Source organism: Adiantum capillus-veneris, chromosome 19 (assembly GCF_014529385.1).
Source record: "Adiantum capillus-veneris isolate H3 chromosome 19, ASM1452938v2, whole genome shotgun sequence".
Classification (NCBI taxonomy): Eukaryota; Viridiplantae; Streptophyta; class Polypodiopsida; order Polypodiales; family Pteridaceae; genus Adiantum; species Adiantum capillus-veneris.
The window spans coordinates 132,792,055-132,814,473 of NC_140949.1; the positions used below are offsets into that span (position 1 = coordinate 132,792,055).

The following is a 22,419-nucleotide window of genomic DNA, read 5'->3' on the forward strand; positions in this document are numbered from 1 at the left end:
CTAATCTCCTCAACCCTCTCTAGTTTAGAATGATATTTGGATTCATTAAAGTGAACATCATTGCTGCGGATAAAATTTCTGGATTCGGGATCCCAAAGACCGTACCCATCTCACCAGAATTACCATAGCCTAGAAAGATGCACTTTCTACTCTTTGGCTCAAGTTTGTTCCTAAATTCCTTTGGAACGTGAGTATATGCATCACATCCAAAGACTCTGAGATGCTTGTATGAGGGCATTTTGCTTGACCATACCATCTCTGGCACTGAATCCTTCTGCAAAACCTTGCTAGGAGATCTATTTATGAGATGAGCAGTTGTTGATACAGCTTCAGCCCAAAACCCATTTGGCAGTTGTGCATTAGACAACATACTTATGACCTTCTCTTGTATGGTCCTATTCATCCTCTGAGCAACACCATTTTGAGGAGGATTGTAAGGAGCAGTAAGTTCACGTTTTATACCTTTTGACTCACAAAAGTCCTGAAAGGCCTTTGAAACATACTCTCCACCATTGTGAGTGCGTAAGCATTTAAGCTTCTTGCCACTCTGATTCTCCACAAGTGTCACAAATGTTTTGAAAATAGTAAACGCTTCATCCTTGTGCTTGAGAAAGTAAACCCATACTTTCCTCGAGTAATCATCTATAAATGTCATAAAGTAAGAAGCTCCCCCTAGGGATAGGTTAGGCATAGGTCCACACAAATTACTATGAACAAGTGCCAACTGTGTATCTCTTCTACTGCTTCTATGCTTATGTGACTGCTGTGTTTGCTTACCATACAGACAATGTTCACAGAATTCAAAATCATTAAATGAAAAGCCAGACAAAACCAGAACGAGACAAGATTTCCATTCCCTTGTTGGACATATGTCCTAACCAGCTATGCCACAAAGAAACGTTCGGCTGCTCGGTTACATTGATTACATTTTTAGAGACATTTGATACATAAATCATGTAAAGTCCTCTAGACTTTACTCCATGTGCTACTGTCATAAAACCCTTGGATATCTTCCACATGTTCTGTCCAAAAGTGGTGGTGTAGCCAGCATCATCAAGTAAACTTGTGCTGATCAAGCTCTTTGTAATTGCGGGAACATGTCTCACATTTTTCAGCGTGAAAGAAGAGCCATTTTGAAACTTCAATTGAACATCTCCAACACCTAAGATCTCACATGTCTGCCCATTGCCTAGCCGAACATGATCTTTAGTGGTCACATAAGAGGTAAACCACTCCTTATTGGAGAGACATGAAGTGATGCCCCTGAGTCTATAATTTAGTCACTCATTGCATTTCCATCAGATGCTGTAAGAAGAGCTGAGTCCATTGTATTCTTCAAGAAGTAGATGTCTCCTAACACTAGACTGTCATCTTCTGCAACAATGTTTGTCACATTTATTTCTTGAATCTTCACTGAGGACTTGTTCTTCTCACCATGGTCTTCAGCTTTCTCTTTGCCTTTTTTTGCTTTCCATTCTCTGCAGTCTCTTTTCATGTGACCCTTTTTGCCACAATGGTAGCATTCTATGTCACTCTTGCCTTTAGCTCTGCGGAACTTGCTACGAGACTGATTCCATGTCTAAGGTGTGGCATGAGAGGAGAAGGAGAACTCAGTGGATGTCATTGGCGATGGAAACATAGCATGGACATATGCAACTTCTTGGTCGGTGTGTGCAAGTAAGAGCCCTTGTGCAGAGGGTGACACAATGAACATAGGGTCATGCACTCTCCTCATGGTGATTCTAATTCGAGCCATGACCTACCCCTTTTGCGCCTTGGGTAAAGGACACTCGTTATTGACATGTCGTGCATGCAATGGTCCATCCTTGTAATGATGATTACCTGATCCCCTAAAAAGGTTATATCATTAATGCACCGCTAATGATCGTTGACCACTTCAAATATCTAATTGGTTATTCATTTTGTCTGGTTCTTCAAGGCTCTACAAGAGACAAAGTGTCAAGAGTCAAGAGACAAGAGACCCAAAATGAGATTAACGAGTCCTATTTATAGGTGTCGATAGTGGGTTTTCAATGGTCAACACATTCACAATTTTGACACTCTGGAATTGTCCCCTCCATGTGGCATCTCCTCACTAGCAGTAACTTAAAAAAGCCTCAACCTATAGAAGATTGGTCCCATCATCTACAATAATTGCCACTGTATGTGTGTCACCTCTTCTTTTTGGTGCGTTGCCACTGCAAGTGAGTGGACAATTTTTAGGCTGTAGTTGGTGCCCACCTCTTGATTACTACTAGATGGCTCTAGTTGTCACAATCAGCCTAGCCTTTTATATGTGAGCCAGATAAATGAGATACGTAAAACACATGATAGCCTCAAGCCAAAATGCATTTGACAAAGCTTGAATTTTGACCATACATTGTGTCACCTCCATCGGTGATGTGTTTTTCCTCTTAGCAACACCAATTTGTTGAGGCGTATACAACACAAAATGTTGGTGTTTTATTCGACAACTCACCACAAATGCATTGTATTCTTTAGACATATACTCTCACCCCTCAATCAGAACCAAGGGTGTCCATAATGCAACCATATACATTCACAAACATAAGTAAATCTTACTTAAGGCACAAGCACTTTGAATTTTGGCTTAAGTGGATACACCCATGATGCATGACTAAAGTAATCTCTAATAAAGGTCACAAAGTACAAAATGATTCCCAAAAGATGGAGTATCCATTAGCTACAATTTTGCAAGTAACATGCATAGAACCATCCTTAGGAAACTTAAAATGTTGCATTTCCCCCCAAAATACACCCTTCACATACATGTTTGCAAGTAAGAAACTACACCTTGGGTGCAAAATCTCTAAGGAAAAACTATAATTTGCAAGCAGCATGCATAGAACCATCCTTAGGAAACTTAAAACATTGCATTTTGTCCAAAACATAGCCTTTACATACATGTTTCAATGGCGCCTCAAGATGCATAGAACCATCCTTAGGAAACTTTAATTTGCAAGCAACATGCATAGAACCATCCTTAGGAAACTTAAAACATTGCATTTTGTCCAAAACATAGCCTTTACATACATGTTTCAATGGCGCCTCAAGATGGGGCAACAAAGGAACCATATCAGATTTCTGCCAATGCAGAAAACTAGCAAAATTGAGAAGACCAAAATGTGCACGCCAAATGCATTTCAAATAGTTTTGATATAGCATTTGAATCAGAAACTGCACTTGTTGAATCTTTCACACATTTTTTTATAATGATTGAGCAAAGTGCTAGATGCCACAATAGTATCACCATAACTGAGATAATGCATAATACATATGTCATCTACTAACTTCACTATAAGGCCAAGTTTTGCAATTGTAGATACATACAAAAGGCTCTCCTTGATCCTAGATACATATAAGCATCAACAAGCGTGACTAAACAACCACAAGCAACAATAAGCACAATCTTTCCAACTTACTTAACTGGAGAAGATGAAATGTTGGCTGACGTGATAATTTTATTGTTAGGGACAATCTCAAGAGAAGTGAACAAATCAAGATGCGATGTAATGTGCATATTGGCATCCTGTCAAAGTACCACACATGATTCATAGATTCTAAGCATCATACAACAGATGTGTCATATTTAAATTGCGCACTAAAATCCCATTCTACATCTTGCCAACAAATAAGCACAACTGTAAGCGACGGCCAACACAATGCAACGAGTGCGTGAACGAAGTGAACCTTGAAAGTTTGAGAGTGCTGGTAGGGCACAATAAATACTTACGCAATGAGGCTCCAGAATAAGTCGAGAACGTAAGGGGCCGGTGTAAACATGCCTTGAATTTGAAGAACTATACTACATATCCTGGTTTGTGAACTTAAAGGAGGCAAGGGCATCACAGCCGCCATCGCCAGCCCTTCATCCTCACTCCTGCTCGCTTGACTGCACGTTTGACGCCACTCTGCAGATCTAGCTTCTTGCTTTGAGCTTTACGAGCTTCTGATACGCTGAGCCAGTGGTCAGCAATTTGGAGCCGGTTACTTGTTGACCCTCCCGCCTCGTAGCAGGAGAATATCAGGTACTTGAAGTCCTAGCATTGATTGATTTGCGAAATTAGAATATCGAGTGTTTCTGAATTTTAGGTTTTCGACCCCATAGCTCTGTCTGAGTTGCGGGCTAGCATTGCAAAAGATCTTTGTGCTGATTGATTTACAGGTGGATTGTTGATGCTTCTTTATCCATCTTCTAAGTCTGTAAGGGTATTTTTGCGTTATCTACAAGCAACTATATGCTTTCTGATGAGCTATCTTTATGGTTCAATTTTGTCTCTGTGATCGACATGGAGCTTTCTGTGGCATTGTTATATAGATTCAATCTCCTATTGTAGTATTATGGATGCATTTTCTTCGGAAGTTTGCAATTGCTATCTGATCTGGCTATGCTTGTTTGTTCTTTCTTTTTCTCTGTATTTTCTTTTCCAGATAATCTCCTATCAATAGGCTGCAAAGAGGCACCAATAGTCTGACATTTACAGTCCACGACAAGACCCACATCTTTATCGGGCTTTTATTTAAGTGAAAGCTTTCTTCCACCGTAACTGATGGAAATGGACTCCAACGGCCAGCTATCAGCGGCAGCAGAAAGCCAAGTAAATGCCCTCCTTGGTCCTGATGCAGGACCGTTTGAAGCATTGGTGGCTCAACTTATGAGTGCTCGCAACGAAGATCGGGGCCAAGCAGAGCAACTTTTCAATCTTTGCCGGGCTCGGCACGTTGACACTTTCCTTTTGAAGTTGGTGTACACTGTGCGGGCTGCCGCTGGTCCAGATATTCGTGCTATGTCTGCTGTTCTTTTGCGGAAGCAGCTTGGATCTTGGCCTCAGCTAAACGTTCAAACACAGGCCTCTGTTAAAGAGCAACTTCTTTTTTGTATTCAGCAGGAAGAAAGCCAAAGTGTACTCAAGAAGCTTTGTGACACCGTTGCTGAGGTTGCGGGTGCCTTCGCAGACGATGCTCCGTGGGTGGAGCTTCTACCATTTCTATTCCAGTGTGTGAATTCTAATGTGAATCGTCTAAAAGTCAGTGCTTTGCTCATATTTGGGCAGCTGGCACAGCATATGGGGCCTCAGCTACAGCCTCATTTGTCCACTCTTCATGCCCTTTTTCAGCAAACACTGTCTCCTTCCATGCCCAATGATGTCAGAATTGCCGCTCTACGTGCCACGGCAAATTTTGTTCAGTCCTTGGAAGATGCAAGGGATAGGGATGTTTTTCAAGATTTACTCCCTGCTATGATGCAAACAATAACTCAGGCTCTGGAGATGCACGAGGAAGCCACAGCACAGGAAGCACTTGAGATGCTGATTGAGATTGCAGGTTCCGAACCTCGATTTTTGAGAAAGCAGCTTGTGGAAGTTGTTGGAAGCATTCTACAAATCGCAGAAGCAGAGGGATTGGAAGAAGGTACACAACACTTAGCTGTGGAGTTCATGGTTTCGCTTACAGAAGCTAGAGAGCGAGCTCCAGGGATGATGCGGAAGCTGCCCCATTTCATAGGGAGGCTTTTTGCAGTTTTGATGAAGATGCTGACAGATATAGAAGATGATCCTTCTTGGCACAGTGCAGAGGCAGAGTATGAGGATGCTGGAGAGAGTAACAACTATGAGATGGCGCAGGAGTGCTTAGATCGCATGGCTATCTCGATGGGAGGCAGCTCTGTGTTGCCTGCAGCTTCTGAGTTGTTGCCTGTGTATATTGCCGATCAGGATTGGCGAAAGCGCCACGCTGCTTTGATTGCTTTGGCGCAGATTGCAGAAGGATGTGCGAAGGTGGGCTGGGCTCCGATACCTTTTAGTGCAGAAACAAATGCTATAAGTACAATATGTATAATTGGATTGCGTTTTGATTTCAGATAATGACCAAGAGCTTAGAGCCTGTAGTGAATATGGTGCTGAATTCATTTCAAGATTCACAACCCAAGGTGCGTTGGGCAGCCATCAACGCCATCGGACAACTATGTACCGACCTTGGTCCCGATTTGCAAAAGCAGTTCCATCAGAAAGTGCTACCTGCATTGGTTGGTGCTATGGATGATTTTCAAAATGCACGAGTACAGGTACTTCTAAATGGATGTACTGAATTTATATTGTTTGGCTAATAGAGTAGAGATAATTTACTACCGGATTTCAGGCTCATGCAGCGGCAGCGATTTTGAATTTCAGTGAGAGCTGCGGGCCCGAGCTACTGAACCCATATCTTGATGGGGTTGTTGCCAAGCTGCTGACGCTCCTCCAAGTGGGTAGCATATTCTTACTGGAAACTTTTAGAGCACATATGCCGTTCATGCCCTTTCTAACTTCTTTATTTTGGAGCAGAGCGGCAAAAGGATGGTACAAGAAGGAGCGCTTACTGCTTTAGCTTCTGTGGCTGACTCATCGCAGGTAATCAGATCAGGTTCTCATTTTGATACGCTTTAACTTTGGGGCATTTAACCTCATCTTCTTTTTGGGTGTCTCAAAGACATGCACAGCCTCTAGATGGTTGTTTGTTTCCCTACATTCACTGTCTTAAGCTGCAAGGTCTGTCACTAATGGTAATCTTAGTAGTGCACCCTTCTCACAACAGGTTCCGTCTCTTGTGATAAGCAGGCCAACTTTCAAGTTTATTACGACAGCGTGATGCCTTTCTTGAAGGCTATTCTAGTCAATGCCACTGATAAGTCCAATAGAATGTTGAGAGCAAAGGCCATAGAATGTCTCAGCTTGGTTGGAATGGCTGTTGGCAAAGAGAAGTTTGGACAAGATGCAAAGCAGGTCTCTGTTGTGGCTGTAAACTGTGCTTTCAATGTGTCTCAGTCATGAAGTTGTATTGACAGCCTCTGTCTTTCATCAAGGTTATGGAGGTGCTCATGAATTTGCAAGGATCACATCTGGAGGACGATGATCCCACTACCAGCTATATGCTTCAGGTATAGAGCATGTGATGGTTCTTGAACATGTTGCACTAACGAAGGAAGCTTAGGACATGCTCAACTTTCTGTTTTGTGTGGTAGGCTTGGGCACGGTTATGCAAATGCTTGGGTCAAGATTTCTTGCCTTACATGAGCATTGTGATGCCTCCACTATTGCACTCTGCACAGCTGAAACCGGATGTGACCATAACTGATGCAGATGATTCAGATGATGACATTGATTCAGACGATGGAAGGTGTGAATAATGAGAAAAATAGGTCCCAAATTTGTTTTAGCCTAGAGATTTTCTGGTGAGGGTGTTTATATTGGCTCTCTTGTCTCAGTGTGGAGACTATCACAATTGGAGACAAACGTATAGGTATTCGAACTAGCTTTTTGGAGGAGAAGGCCACTGCATGCAATATGCTTTGTTGCTATGCAGATGAGTTGAAAGAAGGCTTTTACCCCTGGATTGATCAGGTGAACGACTTATCTTGACATTGGGTCGTGTCTCTTGGTCAAGTTTGTTAGTTTGCTTTTATCTGACACATTTTCTCATAGGTTGCTCCTGTATTAGTGCCCTTGCTGAAATTCTACTTCCATGAAGAGGTTCGAAAGGCTTCCGTCTCCGGTGAGTTTTGTAAGGTGATTAGCCAGTGGAGGCAGTCGCTGCCAGTCTGCAGTAGCTGATTAGATGTTATTTTCTGTCCCAAGCTATGCCGGAACTGCTGAAATCAGCAAAACTTGCAATTGAGAAGGGTCAAGCCCAGGGCCGCGATCAATCCTATTTGAAGCAACTAGCAGATTACATCATTCCTGCTCTTGTTGAAGCCTTACACAAGGTCCCTTTCTTTTTCTTGATCTGAGATGTATGTGAGGCTCTTTACAGCACGGCCTTTGTTTGTTGCATTTCGTTTAAGATTTGCTGCTGTCTTGTGATCCGCAGGAACCAGAAATTGAAGTTTTGATTGATATGCTTGATTCTTTGAACGAGTCCATGAAGGTTGATTTCTTTACTGTTGCATTTTCTTTCTATTGTAGGAGTTAAACTGTTGAAAGCTCAGCTGAAACATTGTACCGTGTTGAGGAGAATAGTCTTATTGTCTGAAAACAGCTATCTAGCTCTGATGGCTTCTCATTTGTATGTGTAGATCGTCGGGACTCTGGTAGAACCAGGTCAGATAAAGGTTATGGTGGACGAGTTTAAGCAGGTTCTCACTGCCAGTGGTACTCGTAAAAAGGAGAGGGCTGAACGAAGTCACACTGAGGATTTTGATGCAGAGGAAAGCGAAATTGTTCAGGAAGAGAATGAGCAAGAAGAAGAAATTTTTGAACAGGTATTACTGTAATGCTTGGTTTTGCGGTTTTTCAGAAGGCTTTTGTAGATCTGGTTTTGAAGCAATTACTGTATGTTCAGTTCGGAGAGTGCATTGGGACATTGTTAAAAACCTTCAAGGCTAACTTCCTTCCTCTGTTTGAAGAACTGCTGCCATTCATCACTCCAATGCTGGTATGTCTATGTTCTTTTTGCAGCTGGTTCTTTGAGCTGGTCTAATATAGAAATTGTCTTCATAATTGACCTGCACCAATGGTACAGGGAAGAGATCATTCGCCCGAAGAGAGAAGAATTGCCATATGCATATTTGATGATGTTGCAGAGCAGTGTCAAGGAGTAGCAACAAAGTAAAATCGCCCTTTTGCCCTCTGTGTCATTGTTGTAGCACACTGGTTTCTTATTAACAGGCTTATTTGCTACAGGTACTATGATACATTTCTTCCTTTCCTTTTGGAAGCAGCAACTGATGCGGACAATGATGTGCGGCAGGTGAGCTTAATGATGCAATCTTTGGTCATCTTTAATACTCTTTTTATGCATTAAGCTCTTTGGGAATGATATTTGCTGGAGGGACATTACACATATAAGTACATTGCATCAATAAAAGTCTTATTTAAGCACACATTCAGTCATTGATGCGAGCTAGTGGTCAAGTGACCCTCTGATGTTGTGAGTTGTGCTTTCCTGAAGCTTACATGCATACGTTGCCATCTTGTCTTGCTTCTCGATGCACAGCCTTACCTTATAAGTCCTGAGTAGATTGCTCCGAAGTACTTGTGGCTTGTTACTTGGGAAAAAACAGACACATGAATATTGTCCTCCCCTTGTCTCTCTCTTTTCTGGCAGGCTGCTGTGTATGGAATTGGAGTTTGTGCAGAGTTTGGTGGATCAGACTTTAAAACGGGTGTTGGAGGTGATATTTTTTGGCTTTGAAAGTTTGTGCTTGTGCCTGTTTGCACCTTGCGTCCTCTCTCACTGCTCTATTCACATGAATGCAGAAGCTTTGGAAAAGCTCAAGGTAGTGATCAGTCAGCCTACAGCGTTCCAGTCAGAGAATGCCATGGCTACTGATAATGCTGTTTCAGCTCTTGGAAAGATATGCGAGTTCCACAGAGATGTGATTGATGCAGCACAGGTAAGCTCACTTTATGTGTGTGCATGCTTTGTAGTTTCTGTACCCACATGTCTTTTCTCTTGCTTCAAGGATTTGAACATAGATAACACTATTTTGCAATTAAGTAAGGGCTACATCGATTCATAACGTAGAAGTGCTTGTTTTGGGGTTATATAAATCAGAACAGTAGAGAGACCGAGTCTATCCACGGGTTTCTTGCGTTGTTAGTATTTGTAACAGACAGGACTAAGTGCTTTTGTTGCTAAATTGTAGGTGGTGCCAGCGTGGTTGAGTTGTTTGCCCATTAGGACCGACCTTGTGGAAGCAAAGGTTGTTCATGAGCAGCTATGCTCATTGATGGAGAGGTCTGTCACGTTTACTGATGGTGTTGTGTTGTATATACTCTTAAAGGTAGCTGAAGGTTGAGACAGCATGGGTGGTTTTGTGGCTGCTTTTACAGGTCTGATCCAATTCTGCTTGGATCCAACAGCCAATACTTACCCAAGATAATTGCCATATTTGCGGAGGTATCGATTTTTGAATGATGAGATGCCAGAACTCTCTTAGGTTGCAGTGGTTGACCATTTTTAGATGTTTTATTCTTAATTGCAAAGCATTATGCTATGCAGGTAATAAGCAGCGGAACTGACCTCGTTACAACCGAAACAGTCGCTAGAATAGCCAATATCTTGAGGCGTATTCAGCAGACCATGCCGGCTCCAGCCCTTGCATCAACATGGTCTTCATTGCAGCCTCAACAGCAAGCTGCACTGCAATCGATTTTATCATGAGGCTTGTTTTGATCCCTCATATAATGGTACATTCACACTAGTATTCAAGACCACAGTTTTCTTTACGGGCTTTTCCACAAAGAGGAATTAGATCCCCCCACCCACATTTTTCCCCCACCAAAATTTTGACACTCAAATAGTGTAGTGTAGTGAGGAGTCCCTTTAGAGGGAGGGTGTGAGTCTGTATTTTAAAGAGGCAATCATCGTACAGGGTTTTCGGAAGCTCAATAATGTCTGATCGAAGAATAGACGGTCAAGCTATTTCTTGGTCAGATTGTAATATTGTGTTTATTTTTTAATTCATACACTCTTGGCTTCTTGTAAGGTACATGATTCGCAATGGTGCTCCTACTGCATTGAATTCTTGGTATGTCATTATTTGTCACAGTTGTCTTATCGTTTTTGAAGTTTTCTACCCAGGAATAGCACAGCTGTCTTTTCTTTTTTGAATTTTTCGGCTCCTGCATTTTTGCGTGGTGGGTACAACCCGCCCAGTGGTATGATGCTTTTTTTTGACCTATTTATGGCTCACCTCATCACCTCATGCTTGGCCTGCATCTTCATTCCTACCACTACTCATTCAGTAAGGAGTGAGGAGGTTTTCTGGCATGCCTAGTCTGAAGAGTTTCACTTCTGGTACTACTTGAACCTGGGTACAACGAGACAATACAGCTACCTAATGCTCGTCGCAGCCAAAAGGTTCCATTGAAAGAAAGCGATTTTGCATAATGAAAGGCTGAGCTGTAAAATATTGCTAGTCTGTTTCACTTTTAATTGCACTAGAGTCCAGAGGCAACAGTTAAAACACAGGCGCTGAAGACCATATGCAAATCATGCATAAAACTGCAGACTTAAAAGTGCCGATACATTATGGTGTCATGAAAATGTGGGGTATGCGTATGTTAACTTGTCGGCAATATGAAGTCTTGTTTCGTTTCAGAGTTGGAAAAGTTCACATGCACTCTCTTTTGTTGTGTGTGTCTGAGAGAGAGATAATTGTTGGGTTTCAAGCCCATGGGAACATGCCCTATAGCATGCACGCACACTCAGTTGTGGAGCTGAGTTTGCATGATTAATTCTTCACAATATATGTAAAGCTTTTTTTAACAAATGAATATAAGCTCTCTCTCTCTCTCTCTCTCTCTCTCTCTCTCTCTCTCTCTCGTTGCTCTTCTACTCTGCACACCATCTTCCACCATGGTGCTCCTACGTTGCCATCCTCCATAGCCGTTGCACCCTCGAGTGGTATCAAAGCGTTAGGTGCTCTTAGGTGACGAGTCTGCAGAGGCAGCATATCAAAAGGCCACCTTTTATGGTGGTGCTTCAGAGAGCCAAAGTGTGGTCTCATGGAGTGGAGATCCAAGCGGTTAGAAGCAGCCAATCTACAGGCATTTCAAAACGCTGTCTTCAAGAGGTAGTTTTCAAGAGCATATCATAACGTTGCAACAAGGCTACGAGTAGCTTTTCAAAACATTGTGTATGCTTGGTCAAGTAGTCGATGGTTGAGGTGCTTGCTTTTGTAGCAAATTGATGGTTTTAAGAATAAGAGTAATCTTTGGTCCCACTCCTCACTCACAATTTAACATCTTTTGCACTGCATTATCCATCCAGAAAGGTCTTGCACTTACAGATAGAACTCTACGTCAAGTCGTAAAGATTTGTTATTTGTATTCAAATCTCCATATGCAAAGACTATGGGTTCATAGATCCACCAAAGGGACAACCTTGGTTACTTCGTTAGCGTAGGAGGCCAAATCGCAATTTTGGCTCAACATTAACCCACGTGGCTTCTTTCCTCGCAATTTTTACTTCGTTAGCATGTAGCGGGATTTAATTAAAAATCTGGCAAGACGTTCGTGCCTCTCTTGATGCAGCTACCTACACAAGCATCTCTAAGGCATGCGGCTATGTCACGCAGAATCCAGTGAGCCTCTCTCCAAATGTAATCACATACGCAGGCGCACGCAGAATCCTGATGCGAAGCGAGGTTCTCTCTCTAGATGCAATCATCTATGCAGGCATTTTGAAGGCATGTGGCTTTACGTAAGATATTGATATGGGCACAAAAATTCACAGTTTGCTGGTGAAGGACATTTTTGTTGGTAGTGAGATTCCATCTTGTGACATGGAATACCATGATTGGATGTCCAACATGGGCATGGAGAGGAAGCTATTGGTTGCTTTGAAGGCATGCAACGGCATCACCTCCGCAAGCATCTTTAAGGCATGCGGCTATGTCGCACAGAATCCAGTGAGAGTTTCTCTCCAAATGTAATCACCTACGGATGCATCTTGAAGGCATGCGGCTGTGTCACGCTTTTTTAATTGTCGCACGCAGAATCCTGATGCGAAGCGAGGGCCTCTCTCAAGATGCAATCACCTATGCATGCATTTTGAAGGCATGTGGCTCTACGCAAGATACTGATATGGGCACAAAAATTCACAGTTTGCTGGTGAAGGACATTTTTGTTGGTAGTGAGATTCCATCTTGTGACATGGAATACCATGATTGGAGACTATGTCCAACATGGGCATGGAGAGGAAGCTATTGGTTGCTTTGAAGGCAAGCAACGGCAGGGAATCTCTCTAGATGGGCTCACCTTCACCTTTCTTTTGAAAGCATGCGGCATCTCTGGAGCAGTAGGCAAAGACAACAACTTCAGGCATAAGTTATCAAGAATGGACTTTTAAAACAAGATAATTTTGTAGATATCGTACTGTTAGATATGCACGCAAAGTGTGACATGTTTGGAAAAGCTCGAGAAGCCTTTGGCCAGCTCACAACTCAAAATGGGGTCTCATGGACAGTCCTAATTGGAGGATATGCTCAACAAGGGTATTGTCGAGAAGATTTGATGCATTTTGAATAAATGCAGGGAGGAGGCCTTTTTCCAAATGCAGTCACCTTTGTATTTGCTTTGAAAGCTTGTGTCAACTTGACAGACTCAAACGAGGGCCAAGAACTGCATGCTTAAATTGAAGATGAGGGACTGATGGAGCAAAATATCATTGTTGGAACTACGTTGGTGGACATGTATTGCACGTGTGGCGTACAAACTAGAGTGCTTCTCTCTTCTGGGTTCTTGTTTTCTCCTACCCTTGGGCTCACTTCAATCCAATACAAATGCGGCTAACGATGCACTCTAGTTGGTTTTTTTTTTTGAGTTTCAATTATGTAGTTAACTTCAAAGACTATGGGTTCATAGATCCACGAAAGGGACAAGCTTGGTTGGTTTTTTTTTGAGAAACTAAGTTTCAATTATGTAGTTCGATATATCTTTGTTTGGTCGTCTTTCACCAAACAAAGATATTCCGCTTTGAGATTGTCCACTTTTGTTCTCCGTTTGATTTCTAACAATGCCTATTTGACTATGGCTGAAGAGTTTACCTTTGGTGGTTGTGCACTTTTGGGTGTTACTTTTTCTTCACATATGGGCTTATACTTTGGTCTTTGTTGGCAATGTTTGCTTTTAAAGCTAGCCACTTCATGTTGAATTTCCTTGAATTCCTGTAATGGAGGGTCTCCTTTGTGGTCTACTTGACTAGTGATGGTAGTATAGTTGGTGTCATGAAGGCTATGGTGGCTGCGAAGTCTTATAAGATCAGAGTGCAGATTATTTGTTATCCTCGAGCCAAGGGGCACCCCTTTTTTGGTGGTGGTGGTGGTGGTGGGGGGGTATAGTGACTAGCCGCTCTTTGGGAGAGAGAAGAAGAAGAAGAGATTTTTTCACGTCGTAGGAACATCCCCAAGAGACCTCATATGGAGAGAGAGAGAGAGAGAGAGAGAGAGAGAGAGAGAGAGAGAGAGAGTTCTACTAATGTCGTCTAGATGTGGCCTTCCACATGTTGATGTTGTTCCATACGTGCCACTATCGTTAGATGTACTAGTCTTCACTTCTGATTTGAGTTCAGAGGTGTTGTTAGCTCTTGACGAATGCTATACACAAAATTGGATTATTGACTTAGGTGCTAGTTTTCATGTTACTCCTCGCAAGGAGTGGTTCTCCAGTTATGCTTCTACTCATATGGTTCAGTTAAGCTAGGTAATTCTCATCAGCTTGAGATATGTGGGATTGGAGATAGTGGTTTCATGCTGCAAGGTGTTAGACATGTGCCAAAGCTAACTAAGAGCTTGGTTTCAGTATGACAACTTGATGATCTTGGATACGCTACAATGTTTTGCAATGGTTCCTAGATTATTAGAAAAGGTAACAAGGTCATACTCAAAGGCCAAAAGTCTGGCTCATTCTATTCCTTGTATGCCTCTTCTGTGAAAGAGGACTCTATCTATTTAGTCAAACTCCTTTCTACTAAGTTGTGGCATAGCTGGCTTGGTCATATGAGCCAAAAGGGAATGAAACAGTTATAGCCTTTTGGCTATATCCTCGTGTTAAACTATTTTGATTTTAGTTTGTGTGAGCATTGCATATATGAGAAATAGACTAGGCTCACCACTCGCCATTCGATAGAAAGTTAGGGAATCCTCTAGTTTGGTTGAGGATTTGTGCGGGTCTATGCTGCATTTGTCATAAAAACTAATATCTAATACTCCCAAATGATTTTCTCATGTTAAACTGATCATTTAATATGGGGAATATCAGGGGAGTAAAAGCTAGAATATTGGTAAGGCTTCCAGACTGGTCTCTGTCAGGGATCCAAAGGAGGGAAAATAGGGATCCAAAGGGGGACCTAAGGTTCAGCTCCATTAAGACTTCCATAGGCTAAGGTTCAACTATGGAAGTCTTAATGGATCCTCGCATGGAAGTCTTAATGGAGCTGAACCTTAGGCCCCCAACCTTCCCTCAAATCCTATTGGATGGCCATAGAGGTGGACCAATGAGAATTAGGCTAGAGTAAATTTAGTTTAATCAATTTAAAAATTCTTGATAAAAGAACCAATAGAAATTAAGCTCCCTAGAAGACTATTGGAAAGTCTACCAAGGGGTCCAATGACCATCCAATAGCCCAATGGCTTGCCTGATCCTTATTGGCCAGAAGACAAAAAGGTCCAATGAGAGTTTAGATGAATTATTTAAATACCTAAAGCTCTCACAAAAGGGGAAAGAGAGACACTTGTCAAAAGGCTATCAAATATGCTTCTAATTTGTGATTGGCTAAGATTTACAGGAGCCAATGGGAGGCCAGCATGAGCATTTAGCAAGAGGTGTCGACCAAGATGAGAGAAGGGGCTTCATTTTACACTAACACAATACTACACACAAACACACACACACACACACACACACACACACACACACACACACACACACACACACACACACACACACAACTCATGTGTGCAAGAAGAACTCCATCTCCTTCGCCAAGCATTGAGAAGTAGAGGCCTACACCAACAACTCTTGGCTATGGAATTCAAATCCAACCAAGAGCCAAGCTTCAATGGCATGCTCATCTCCTCTACCATGCTAATTACTAAGCTAAGCTATGCTATCCTAGAAGAAGTTCAATTGCATGGTCGTCACTGCCTCATTTGGGAGGTAGATCACAATGGATATCATCAATAAAAACATCTTGAAACCCCTTGAGGAAATTGGATAAGTCTAATTCTTTTTTATTATTTATATTTTCTTTTGCTAAGCATTAGGCTCATTTTGAGAATCTTTAACAAAAATCATGTACAATGAAATAGAGCTCTTTATTGACTTATTGAAAGCTTGCTTATGTACAAGCGATATGGTACTACCCAACTCCTTAGCATCTATGTACATATCTTTTTCCCTGAACCTAAAGTAGATTTACCTTTCAGGGAATTTAACATTGGCAGCCATGCGATCAAACCATGGTGCCCCTAGGATTACATCCTCGTGCTTGAGAGGAGAGACAAAGAAATCCTCCTTGTCCACATAGCTTTGGAGCCTCAATTTCCCAATTAAGGGAGTGACTAACGCTTCTTGACCCTTGAAAGCACCATCGACAGGTAGAACATCTCCCATCTCATAGGCTTGGATGCCTAGCTTGGTGGCCAACTCTGTGGATATGAAATTGTGAGTAGAACCAGGGTCAAAGAGAATAAAAGCATCATGTTCTCTTACCTTTCCCCAAGCACGGCATAGAGGAGATCCTTTGTGGTGAGCATCCTCTTCTTGAATTTCGACCAGGTAGCTCTAGGAGTTTCATTACGTGCATTCGTGTGGGGGCAAGCATGATAGGCATGCCCTTGCTCCCAACACTTGAAACAACAGTTATCTTTCCAATAAGGCTCTAGCTCTTCAGGAGAGAGTTTATTTTTGCCTATATAAACTCCCTTCTCCTTAGCTTTGTTGTTGTTGACGTTAGCTTTGGGAGACTTTTGAACATTGTCCTTCCCCTTAGGCTCATTATGATCCTTGTTTTCCGTGGGCTTAAGATTTCTCTTAGCCCCTTGTGGAAATTGATTCGTGAAGCCACCATGGTATGGTGTATGACCGCAGATATGGTGCGTGGCCTTTGGGAGTTAACATACTATGCCATATCCTCAATTAAACCAACACAAAATTGTTGTTTTTGCTCTCCAAAATCCATCTTTTTGAAGACAATGGCTTTGAGATGTAAATCCCAAAACTTGTCTACATATTTGTGAATAGATTCGTAGGGAGAGAGCTTCAAGCTTCGCCATTTGGTGAGTACTTTGTCTTTGGCATCGGTAGCCAAAAACTGCTTCATAATGGAAGCTCTTAAAGCTTTCCACATTCGTGGAGCTTCACCATGTGCTTGTATGCTAGACCACCATTGCCTGGCGGACTTTTGAAAATGCATAGCTACATGACATAGCTTAGAGGACTCCATGAAGCCTTCATCTCCAAACGTCGCATTGAATTGTTGAATAAAGGCCAAGACTCTGTCCGTAGCACCACAAGTGCCATTGTAGGTGAGGAAAGAGATGTTCTTTCCTCCCTCTTTGAAATTTTTGAGCTTGGACGACCTCTTCCAGGTGGCATAGGATTTCGTATGGCCTCTTCTTTTAGGTGGTTCAAGAGATGCACCATCACTTTCTTCAGAAGAGGAAGAGTATGAGGAGGATGGAGAAGAGGGTGACCTCTTTCTCACCTTTTTCTTCTGTTATTTTCTATCGTCCCTCTTTGAAGTATGGTGTAGAGAAGTATGCGATGGTCTTCTCCATTTAGGGGGTGTTGGAGAGCGTTTTGTCCGTCGTCTTTGTGGAGCCATCTCCGTCGAGGTGGCAGGAGACTCACTTCTTTCTCATTCTTTCGGTGGGGGATCTACCGTTGAAACGTGGGTTCTCCTATGGGAAGGAGATGCGTCATCGAGTAATAGATTTTTGAGCCCTTCATACGGATCCTCTTCTTCTTAACTTATCGGAGAGAGTCCTCTTTTGGAAGTCTCACTAGGAGGCTTCCTAGGTACTCTCTCTTCTTGGTGGGGAGTTTGGAGAATACCATGGGTGCACAATTGCTATTGCACTTCACCTTGGAGGGATGGGTTGCCCAGGGCTTGTTGAAGCCTAGAAACAAGATAGTTTACAAGCATAGGGGCATCATTAGTTGATCTTTCATTAGTAAAATTAAAGCTATCAACATTCTGTTGGGGTAAGCCCAACTTGTGGTGACAAAGTGGTGTCTATCTATGAGGCTTTCATAACTTGGTTAGACCGGAGGTCCCTATCACCTTAAGGTTTTGGGGTCTGGATGGCTAGACCAATTTGTGGAACGTCACAGTTAAGCGCATATGCGTGGGAACAGTACTGGGATGGGTGACCTCCCGGGAAGTTGTTGCCCTCATGACCTACAACTGCTCATGTCACAGTTAAGCGCATATGCGCGGGAACAGTACTGGGATGGGTGACCTCCCGGGAAGTTGTTGCCCTCATGACCTACAACTGGTATCAGAGCCATGGTTCAAAGTCCAACCTCTGAGTCCGTGGAACAGGACATGTTGATGTTGACTTCAACCTCTAAGCTAGCTCCCGGCCACGTTGAAGCTCTCAACCTCTGAGCCTAGAAAAAGGCGGAACACGTTGGTACTCAAGGGGACGGGAAAGTCCCAAGTTTGGCTTAAAGGGGTGATTGTTGGGGTAAGCCCAACTTGTGGTGACAAAGTGGTGTCTATCTATGAGGCTTTCATAAATTGGTTAGACCGGAGGTCCCTATCACCTTAAGGTTTTGGGGTCTGGATGGCTAGACCAATTTGTGGAACGTCACAGTTAAGCGCATATGCGCGGGAACAGTACTGGGATGGGTGACCTCCCGGGAAGTTGTTGCCCTCATGACCTACACATTCATTTTAATCTCTTTTCCATTGTCAGCCATACTAGCAAATTCTAGGTGTAAATTTTTACTTGTACTTTGGCACTTCAAGCCCTAGTTGCTACTCCTCTTTACCTTCAAAGATAAGCACTCAAGCATCTATACTCGTGGCTGGATATTATTAATTGCAAGGAATAGAAGAGAGGGTTCAACAGACCAAGATAGCACCGGTTCCTGTCAAGCTTTTAATAGCTCAATAATGGTTAAGCCATAGGCAAGCCCCGTAGGACTCCATTATTAGGACCATAGCTCTCAACGGTGTCCCCGTTAACTGTATAAAGCAGGCATGCTTCAAGGATGAAAAATCCCTATTCTACTTACTCTTTTGCAATTAATAACACCGACCATTTGTATCAAGCTTGAGGAACTCTCTTCTTGAGCAAGAAAAGAGAAACCAATAGCTCTGATACCAATGTAACATTTAATGCACTAATAACTTGTGTGTAGCAGAAATTGATAACATAGTGAGCATTTCATTAAGAACAAGTTTCTAATGAGCATAGAGAGAGTATTTAATTGAGAAAGCAACATAGCAATTTACACCTAGCTAATTTGGCATTGACAATACTTGAAAAAAGAGAGAGAAATAGAACAATTGACAACAGTTGAGGACCGAATTTACATGGAACCGGTCCCCCCTCCATAGAGACTTTGTATTATAGCTTCTCCCATCAAAGGAGACATTTGTACAATACAATCTTTGTGTCCCTTGATAAAAACTAGTTGGTGTAATGAAGATGGAAGCTTCCTACACCAAATTATGCTTGAAAAACACACCTAGTCTCCCTAGCCTCAGTCCCAAGACCTCACACAGCTTCAAAAATGGTGAGAGCTAGCAGGGAATGAGGATAGATTAAAAGGAAGAAGAGGTATCTTACGAGAAAGAAGTATTCTCCTAGTGCAAAAGAAAGACGGCACATATCGTATGTGTGTTGACTATAGAGCACTAAATATGATCACTATCAAGAATAGGTTCGTGTTCCACGGGTAGAAGACCTATTTGATAAGCTGCAAGGGTCGACCTACTTTTTAAGACCTAAAAAGTGTCTACCATCAAATAAGGATAGTTGATCAAGACATTGTAAAGACCGCATCTCGCACTACGTTTAGTCTTTACGAGTATATTGTCATGCCTTTTGGCTTGACCAATGCACTAGCCACATTTAACCGCTTGATGGAGAAGCTATTCACGCCTCACCGAACCTTTACTGGAGTGTTCTTTGATGATATAATCATCTACTATCATTAGACAAACACAAGCAACACCTCCAGGTAATATTTCAAGTTTTACGAGAGGATAAACTTTATAATAATCGAAAGAAAAGTGATTTTTTCTTACAAAAGATTTAGTATTTAGGTCACATTTTCTCTCAAGATGGCATCCAAATGGATCCATCAAAGCTAGAGGTAATAACAGGATGGCCTAATCCAAGGAATCTGCATGAACTAAGAAGCTTTATAGGTATGTGTGCATACTATAGACGCTTCATAGAAAAGTTCCCACAAATCACGGGACCATTACATGACCTAACAAAGAAAAACGTTAGGTATATATGGTCCACCAAGGAGAAAAATGCTTTTGAAAAGCTTAAAGAAAAGCTTATCTCTCAACCTGTGCTTACACTATCGGATCTCTCAAAGCCATTTGAGGTCCAATGCAACGCCTGTGGTGATTGCCTTGGAGCTGTTTTGCTCCAAGAAGGGCACGCCATAGCCTATGAAAGTCGAAGGCTCGACCCTTTAGAGTAAGCTCTAGGCATATATGACAAGGAACTCTTAGCAATTCTACATGCTCTAGACTAGTGGAAGCACTACTTATTGGGGACTCCTTTCATTCTACGAACGGATCACCAAAGCCTTAAGTACTTCATGATGCAGACCAAGCTCTCCGACAAACAAATGAGGTGGGCAAATTTCCTTTCGCAATTTCATTTTCATATTGCTCACATTGCCGGCAAGCATAATCAAGTAGCCGATGCACTCTCAAGATGGCCGAGAGTGAATGCGGTATCCATAGCAACTCACAATGATCTATCTTCTATGATAGATGAGTATGCTATCGATCCCGATTTTAGAGATGTGATTTCAGCCCTTGCACTAGGGAAGAAGGAAGAACCATTTACCCTACAAGATGGTTATCTTCTCTATTGCCATAGACTATGCATTACTAACTCACTCCGTGAGAAAGTAATGTATGAATCTCATGCTTCTCCTTATGCGGGGCATAGAGGGATTCAGTCTACCCGAAAAGGGATAGAAACATATTTCTATTGGCCTGCCATGAAAGCAAACATACAAGAGTATGTTTCAAAATGTGTGGTATGCCAAAAGGAGAAGTTTGATAGAGGGAAGCAACCTGGATTGCTTCAACCTTTGCCAATCCCTAATTCATCGTGGGAGAGCATATCCATTGATTTTATCTTTGGATTGCCCAAGTCTATCCATGGGAATACAGGAATATGGACGATAGTAGACAGGTTTAGCAAACAAGAACATTTCATACCGGTCAAAACGACTATCAAAGCCCATCAAATGGAAACCCTCTTTATATTACAAATCTTCAAGTACCACCGCTTGCCAATGTCCATAGTGTCGGATAGAGATCCTAGAATGACTAGTAATTTTTGGAAGGGTCTCTTTGAGAATTTAGGTACAAGGGTAAACTTCTCTTCGGCCTATCATCCCCAAACGGATAGCCAAAGTGAAATAGCTAACCTAACCATTCTTGATCTACTAAAAGCTTATGTCACAGAAGTAGATCAAAAGTCCCAGTGGGAGAAGTACTTACCCTTAGTGGAGTATTCTTACAATAACACTGTACATACTTCCACGGGAAAAGCACCTTTTGAGGTGATAGAGGGAAGATAAAAAAGTCCCCTGCTACTCAAGGTACATGGGAAGATCTTCGCTGTAGATGAATATAGCCGAGACCTGCAAGAATCTTTCCAAAAGATTAAGGATGCTATATCCATCTCACAGCAAAGGCAAAAGGCTGCTGCTCATAAGCACAGAAGAGCCCTAGCCTTTAAACAAAATGATTGGGTCCTGCTTAAGTTTCCCAAGGCTCGATTAAGGCACACAACGGGCAAGAATCCTACGGGACACCAAAAGTACTATGCTAAGTTAGCAAAAAGGTACTATGGTCCCTTCCAGATCCTTAGACCAATCAATGAGATGGCCTATCAACTCAAGTTGCCCAGCCATTGGCTCATACAAAATGCTTTCCACGTGAGCCTACTTAAGCCTTACAAAGGAGAGCCACCTCAAGAAGCAATTATTGAAGACCCGCCCGAGATCAAGGACCAAGAAGAGGTGCTGTAGTAGCCGGAGTCCATTCTCCGACACGAAGACAAGGTATTACGAGGCGGTAAGACTATCCGATGTTATCTTATCAAGTTTAAAAATTATCCTTTTGAAGATGCTAGATGGATTCAAGGCATACAATTAAAGGATAACCTAAACCTTGTCAATGCTTACAATGATTTCCTAGAGTAAGGAAATGTAAATATGTATAAATGAAGAAAGCGTTTGTCTTATAAGACTCTCTTTGTCTTTATTGTATGTGCAGACATGCTTGCAACAGCTAATACTCTCAAGCACCAAATGGACTAGTCATCCATTCTGGGACGATGTCGTAGGGTAAAATAGGAGTCCTCTACCTGCTGGCAAACAGACTAATGACTAGGCTTTATCTTCGCTACCTCATAGTCAAGGACGACTATGATTTCAAGAGAGAAAATATTTCATAAAAACTAATATCTAATACTCCCAAATGATTTTCTCATGTTAAACTGATCATTTAATATAGGGAAGTACCAAGCGAGTAAAAGCTAGAATATTGGTAAGACTGCCAGACCGGTCTCTGTCAGGGATCCAAAGGAGGGAAAATAGGGATCCAAAGGGGGGCATCCTACAAAAGAGCAATGTGCTTCAATGTTGTTTAAAAGACCTAAGGTTCAGCTCCATTAAGACTTCCATAGGCTAAGGTTTCAAA

At 42.2% G+C, this 22,419-nt stretch overlaps 1 protein-coding gene across 1 annotated transcript; it reads left to right on the forward strand.

Moving 5' to 3' along the window:
- The first annotated feature begins 3,788 nt into the window (after nucleotides 1-3,788).
- Nucleotides 3,789-10,489, forward strand: LOC147434895 (uncharacterized). Its single transcript, XM_086491288.1, has 21 exons — nucleotides 3,789-4,049; nucleotides 4,453-5,798; nucleotides 5,882-6,085; nucleotides 6,160-6,264; nucleotides 6,345-6,410; nucleotides 6,618-6,782; nucleotides 6,863-6,937; nucleotides 7,022-7,176; nucleotides 7,265-7,400; nucleotides 7,482-7,551; nucleotides 7,635-7,762; nucleotides 7,867-7,923; nucleotides 8,072-8,257; nucleotides 8,338-8,430; nucleotides 8,518-8,603; nucleotides 8,679-8,745; nucleotides 9,103-9,169; nucleotides 9,255-9,391; nucleotides 9,644-9,735; nucleotides 9,831-9,897; nucleotides 10,000-10,489. The coding sequence occupies exons 2-21, from the start codon at nucleotides 4,572-4,574 to the stop codon at nucleotides 10,159-10,161; spliced, it is 3,345 nt and encodes a 1,114-aa protein (XP_086347414.1). The 5' UTR covers nucleotides 3,789-4,049; nucleotides 4,453-4,571; the 3' UTR covers nucleotides 10,162-10,489.
- Nucleotides 10,490-22,419: the final 11,930 nt, after the last annotated feature.

Bases quoted from the DNA above. Each gene is read 5' to 3' on its own strand.
- LOC147434895 (XM_086491288.1), top strand. From the start codon at position 4,572: ATGGAAATGGACTCCAACGGCCAGCTATCAGCGGCAGCAGAAAGCCAA. The intron at 7,763-7,866 runs GTCCCTTTCTTT...TGTGATCCGCAG, and splicing joins TTGTTGAAGCCTTACACAAG to GAACCAGAAATTGAAGTTTT. The intron at 8,746-9,102 runs GTGAGCTTAATG...CTTTTCTGGCAG, and splicing joins CGGACAATGATGTGCGGCAG to GCTGCTGTGTATGGAATTGG.